General features: G+C 44.4%; 1 protein-coding gene across 1 annotated transcript; it reads right to left on the bottom strand.

The window, feature by feature from the left end:
* Positions 1-329: 329 nt before the first annotated feature.
* Positions 330-4,614, bottom strand: LOC139327817 (fibroleukin). The gene is made up of 6 exons (XM_070957822.1): positions 3,968-4,614; positions 3,089-3,284; positions 2,610-2,687; positions 2,412-2,524; positions 2,013-2,275; positions 330-1,261 (listed from the first exon to the last, which is right to left on the bottom strand). Exons 1-6 carry the CDS (start codon positions 4,238-4,240, stop codon positions 919-921), a joined length of 1,266 nt encoding a protein of 421 aa, XP_070813923.1. The 5' UTR covers positions 4,241-4,614; the 3' UTR covers positions 330-918.
* Positions 4,615-6,555: the final 1,941 nt, after the last annotated feature.

Raw genomic sequence — 6,555 nt, 5'->3', positions numbered from 1 at the left:
TACAGTTGCAGGACTGTGGGTTGACAGAAATGGGGTTTAAAAAGTCCCCAGCAGCTCTCTGTCACATCAATGATGTGATGAGGCAGTCTGAATTTGAGTTGCACATCATCCAACTGTTAGAGCCCCCTGCATGGCCACGGTGACCTCTAGACATTTTCTCTCTTTACATTATCTGACCTAAAATATGCGGGAGCTGCTGCAGACAGCTTGTATGTTGATAGCTTAGGCAGATAGAGGCACATACAGACTCTAATGATAAATCCATGCGTTCTTATAGGATCACTTTTATGAACAGTTTAATTAAAATAGCACAGAATGTTATTTTTAATGTACAATTTATTACAACAGCTTCTACAAGCAGAATTCAATATTTCTTTGTTTCTCTGTCATCGAGTAACAGTACAAATGTGGTTTAGAGTAGAGAGAGAAACCCCTTAAATAAACAGAAGAATGGTGTAATAGAGTGCTGATGAATGTGAAGACCAGGGCTGCCCAGAGGTTCAACTGTGCCCACCAGATGTTTCTAGTAAAATCAGTGAAAAAAATATTTTAAAATATTTTTTCTGTGAAGTAAAAATGCTCTTTAAATTTTTAGGATTCCTATTTATTAATTATTTGTCGTAATCTGAGCAAAATGAGCAGAGTGACACTTTGGGCAGGAAGTCAGTCAGTTAAGGGAACAAAGCCATTTTGCATCTTTACAATACAACACAATCGGTGTTTGCATTTGCCCCAGGGCCCACCATTAAGTTTGGGCACCCCTGGTCTAGATATTATTTTTGTTCATGTATTTCTTCTGTTAGCTGCCATCTGCGTGTAGCTGGTAAGTGGCATTAAAGCTGCTCTAAACAGGGTGACACCCACACAGAAAACGAAAACTGGTTGATGTGATTATCGTCATACTTGTTATCATTATCTTTAGGATTTTCCCACAAAGTTCCTGGGTCTTGTCTTCATCTCCACCCTCTTGAAGGAGTAGCGTTCTCCAGTTCGTCCGTCTGTCAGGATGTACCATGTCCCCCAGTAGATGCCGTTGGTCACCCCACTGTAGCGCCCACGGTAATACCGTCCATTCAGGTTAGCTGCCAGGCAGGCATCAAACCACCAGCCTGCACCGTAGTACTGACCACAGTTTCCTGCTGCATAACGGTCGTGGTCTCGGTCAGCGGTGCTGAAGGATCTGCCATCGTGGTTGTATCGTTTGCTGTAGCTCAATGCGTTGCCTGCGTCGCCAGAGTACTCCCGCGCTGTTAGACGATACCTGGAAGAAAGACAAAAAAACATGGAACCCATTTGTTTTGAGGGTTGTGTGTAGCATCCAAGTCCTTTATGCAAGTACTAGAGAAACAAGTGAATACACACCCAACCACAGACACACACAGCCATGTGTGCACTGACCCCAGTACTGCAACCAACCAGTGCCTGTGTGATGTGTGATCTTTAGAAGAGCGAGCTTTGGTTGCTCAGCGGATGCTAAAAATGTAGATGCTTGGTTTCGTACTATTATATGAATGCAGCAGCAAAGCTTGAGGGTTGTAGAGTGCATCCTCAAAATGAAACTTCCAGACACAAAACTGATTTTACAATTTTCTGTCTGCTTTAGTTTAAAGCCTCAGAAAACATTTTTTAATCAGTTCGTTAGGATGAGGGATCCCACAAGAACACAATGTTTTAGAACCGTGTCATTTTGAGAGAGATCTCTGTTTGAAGTGGGAGGTATTCAGCTGGAAAATGTGATGTCACATACTTTCATGCACCAATCAGAGTTTAGCTTGTCGTGTTGTTTGCTCACTTTAGGATCAAACTACAACCACACGGTCCTGATGAAGCAAACTGTGTTTTAACAAATGATAACCAAGACATATCTTTCTAAACTTTGATTTTTTGCCTATTTTAATCATGTTTGTTCTAGAGAAAGATATTTGATACTTAAAGACATGTTTTCAGGGACTTTTAGATATTAGACAGTTGTTGCAGAAAGCATGTGTTTGTGCTCCTGCAGAGGGTTTCACCTCTGTGCCTCTGAGGCCACTTTGAAGTTGTTGTAGGTAGCATGGCGCCTCTGCTGGTGCCAGTCCTCCAGTTCGATGCGAAGTTGGTGTTGGCCAGCGGAGGTGAGGGCGTGCAGTGCTGCGTTCCCCAGCCAGTGCTCTCCCTGCGGACTGCCAAAGCCCTCCCGGTATTCCTGCCATGTCCTGTTGAAGTCCAGTGAGCCGTCCTGCCGAATCTGGATCACCGTCCACCCACCGCCCGCCGTCTCCATGTCACATTTAGCCTGAGCCAAAACAAAGACTTTGATATTATAAAGCCTAGATTTTAATGATCCACAGATAGCATAGACACCTCTAAAACAAGACGAACAGGGCAGGGGGCAGACCGTGTGTTTTATGAGTGTGGTGAATCTGAAATACCTCCAATGCCGGTCTGTGTAGATCAGGCTGGACAGTGTAGATTCCATTCTCTTTGATCCCGAGCTTGTAAATCTCTGCACAGTCCTGAGGATGTAACCTCTCCAAGGGGGCAACTGAGAACCACATACAGTACATTATACTTCAATTTTACACTAATCAACGACAACTGTACCATGTGATCGCCCTCAGCGGCCTTGCCTGTGGGTGGATATTGGGTGATGCTCTTCAGGAACAGCAGCAGGTCTTTCTCCCCCTCTCTACCCACAGCTGCACTCTCTGTCAAGCCAGGCAAAGATTAGCTTATCAATAAGACACATCACACTGACGCTTCATCTTTATATACGACACAGAGGGGTTCCAGTTTGTACGATGAGTCTTTAGAGCTTCACATTGTGAGCCATACACTGTGTGTCTGTGTGTGTGTGTGTGCGCGTGCGTGCGCATGTACACAGTTTTTCTCATCCTTCTCAGTGCAGTTAAATTCCTATGCACTCACCTATGACCGACACTTAGCAGGCCTCATTGAGGTTCTGTTTACTATGTGTGGGGGAGTGACTGCACTGGCATGTGTGTGTGTGTGTGTGTGTGTGTGTGTGTGAGAGAGAGAGAGAGAGAGAGAGAGAGAGAGAGAGAATTTGCCTGTGTGTTGCAGGGGGATATAAATGTGTACCACTCACCCAGTCTTTTGGCCATTGCCCCAAGGGCCTGGCTGTGACAGTGGAGGTCACACTCTGTCAGTACAGCTGCCATTAATGCCAGGATGGCCCCTAGAGAGTCGCTGTCCTGGCCCCCATGACTCCTGGGGCCCCCTGTGTCCTGGAGAGAGCGCATGCAGCGCTGCAGCTGAACTAGACGCTCTTTGACACCTCCAGTCTGCAAAGACAGCGCTCGCAGGTATTTCTTGATAAGACATTGTGTCGCACATTAAGTCAGCAATCATCAGTGAGTGAAGCCTGCCGAATCCTCTTTATTCTTTGAGGAAATTTCATATTCTTAAATGCTGTTGAATGAAATTGTGCTGAAATAAAAGAAGCCCTGCGTTTGTAAATCATGCATCCTTCAGTTTGGAAGATGACATCTCAAATGCTAATCCACAAGCAAAACTCCCAGCTCAGTGGCATGTTTTGTGTCCCTCTCAATCTGTCTCTTACACTTACATCAGCCACTGTGATCATGTCCCTCACACACCTGTTGCTGCATGAGCTCAGCACAGCCATATGATGAGGACATTTTTAAAGCAGACCTAATTTTATCCCTTCTTTGATTGTCATTGCTCCATGGCTGTTAGGTGGTGCCAAGTTTAGTGTGCCGACTGTCCCGTGAGGATGGACCTGCTGGCCTCTGCATGACAGTACTGCTCAGGCTCCCAGGCACATGTGTATGAATAGACAGGAAGTCAGCTCCACTTAAACTTGGCTATCACTGTTTCCGAGCCATGACTTAGAAATGTCTGATTAAAAGATGCATTATCTCTTTTTCATAGAGTAAACTTTTAGGATTTCAGCAGAAGTACAGCACATGACATTCCACTAAACACTCCAGGTAATGTCACTTACCTTAGGCTGGGGGATATCGTGCCTGTGCTCCACCCTCCGAGGAACACTGGAGATGGCTGGAAGCGAGACCCCCATCCTGCAAGCTGTTGTCCCAGTTTGACCTTCACAGGCCCCGGAACCCACTCCTGCTCCCGTGCCAGGCTGGATGGGTGCTGCCACCAGACTGTCCCTGCAGGGAGGGTGTGTGCAGGCCGGAGATGCATCTGAGGACAGCAGTGCTCCCACATACAGTGACAGCAGATGGAGCAAACCAAGAGAACCGAATGGAATCATGGGAAAATGCAGAAATGAAAGCCTGTCCTGACCTTTGTCTTAAATTCTGGGTCAGTCGTCCACCTTTTTATCCAGGATGAAAGCCTCTGTTCTCAGAGTCAGAACTTCTTTGTCCTTTTGTTGTTGATGATCGTCAGCAAAATTCCACTTTCCTTTATATCTCAATAACTGCCTCTTCAGGTGGAAAGTGTTAGCTCACCTGTCCTTTTTTGTTTCGATTTTTCTCTTGTTGTCCTTGTCTGTCTTCTTGTCTACTCACTGGGCTTCTTTCATCCTCTTCTTCTCTTTCTTTGTCCCCCCCTCAGTTCATCTCTTTCCCGGTACTCCTCTTTCTCCTGCTGTCTCTCTGCTTTGGCTCAGATTCCTAGATAACTGCGGCACTCTTTGCTGTCTGACACGGACTAATGCACCCACCCCCTGATGCACACACACACACACACATGCACACACACACACACATACACACACACACACACACACACACACACACACACACACACACACACACACACACACACACACACACAATCTGTCCATCTCCTTAACTCATCTCATTCTCCCTCTCTTAGACTCCCACACAGCCACACACAAAGGTGCATGTTTACACACACACACACACACACACACACACACACACACACACACACACACACACACACACACACACACACTCGTGCTCTGTCTTGAACACATGTGCAATATAACGTTATGTATGTGTACAACAGCCTTGCCCTTTTTTGATGTTGTGGATGAGCTCTAAACCTGCATTTGTGGTCATATCTGTCTCGCATGCTGTAAATTCATGCTAGAATATATTTTGTTCCTCTCAAGAACCCTGTACTCATTCTGAAAAGACGTTAAACTCCCCTTACCCTTACCCATCAATGTGCATACGCGGCAATGTTTGTAGAGATGAAAATGCAGCAGATGCTCAAAGTATGTGGCTCCTTTCCTCCCGTGCACCAGTCGGTCACTCGCCTCTCTTTGTGTTGCAGTGTTTGTGTTGACAAACTGAGTTCCAAAGAAGCCATAAAGACTCTACATTCAATAGGTGCTGGAAGGCAGGAATTCCACTATAAACACCAGTCATCAGGATCCTGCAGCGCCACACTCCCACTAACAAGGAGCACAAACACACACAAGTAGACACACTTACACATGAACAAGAAGCAGGATGAAAAGCAAAATGAGGTCTCTGTGAGGCTCAGTCAGGAAAAATCACCTCAGGATGTGAAACTGCTGTTCTGATGAGCCAATGGCAGCTTTCTTTAAAAAATGAAAGAGTCTGTGAGTTCAAGTGAAGATGTTACAAACGAGGAGGAGTGAAGATTTGGGATCTTTATGTTTTATGTTTGTGAGTTCACATAATATATGTATATATCTCTTGGTATGCAAGATTTAGATATTCTGTCAAGTAAATTATCAATGTAATACTGAGAATATGGTAAACAATAAGATGCTACAGTTCTGAATGTCTGCAGTAACACATCTATATTTGTTTTATTTCAGTTAATTTATTTGTTAATAAACTGAATAAATTAACTGCAAATGAGTCAGAGTGACATTACATGAAAAATTTGACTAAAAAGTTAGAATAATACAGCATATCATGTAAACTGAATACACATACAACATAATAAATATCATGCACAAGACAGTGCAGTACAGTGATATGGTGCACTAAGTGGCAGTACTTTTATCTTTTTGAAATACATTTTCTCTCAAGGACGAACAGTCTGCAGACAGACCGTAAAGGCTGACCTGCACTCTCATCATAGCGTGTTTCTGCAACACTGTGTTTTAGTGTGTAAAGGTGACCAAGACAGTAACCCTAAAGAAGCAGACCACTCACCTATCTTTGAACATTACACTTTCTCAGCAAAGTGTCAACACCAGGGAGTGCTTCAATGCTCTGCAGAGGACCAAAATAAAAATGTGCGCTAATGTCTGGGAACACCAGTTCACTTGGTTCATTCATTCCAAAATGAGCTGACACTGTCATCTAGTGGTGGATCATTACAGCTCTGCCTTTAAGATTCACTACAATGACCTCCACTGAACCACCACGTCTCTGATATATTATCTTGATCACATAAAGAAGAAAAAAGCATCAGTGGTGAGTGGAGTGATTAAACTAAGAGGGCACCCTCAGCGGCGAAGTAGAATACAATACTTGCCAAAGATCAGGAGAAAGGACCTCATGTGACAAGGCTCCATCATGAGCCTGCTGACACATGGAGGCTGACAACATGTCTGGCAGAGAAAAAAATAATATCAAAACTTTCAAAAAGACTACAAATGGACCTTGAGACCAT

This window comes from Chaetodon trifascialis, chromosome 3, assembly GCF_039877785.1.
Source record: "Chaetodon trifascialis isolate fChaTrf1 chromosome 3, fChaTrf1.hap1, whole genome shotgun sequence".
In the NCBI taxonomy this organism is placed as follows: Eukaryota; Metazoa; Chordata; class Actinopteri; order Chaetodontiformes; family Chaetodontidae; genus Chaetodon; species Chaetodon trifascialis.
The sequence above is the reverse complement of the archived record's forward strand: the minus strand, read 5'-3'. Positions and strand labels throughout refer to the sequence as shown.

Coding starts and splice junctions, on each gene's coding strand:
- LOC139327817 (XM_070957822.1), bottom strand. CDS start 4,240: ATGATTCCATTCGGTTCTCTTGGTTTGCTCCATCTGCTGTCACTGTAT. Junction 3,285..3,967: donor ACGATATCCCCCAGCCTAAG/GTAAGTGACATT, acceptor CTGTCTTTGCAG/ACTGGAGGTGTCAAAGAGCG. Junction 2,525..2,609: donor CACCCAATATCCACCCACAG/GCAAGGCCGCTG, acceptor TGTGGTTCTCAG/TTGCCCCCTTGGAGAGGTTA.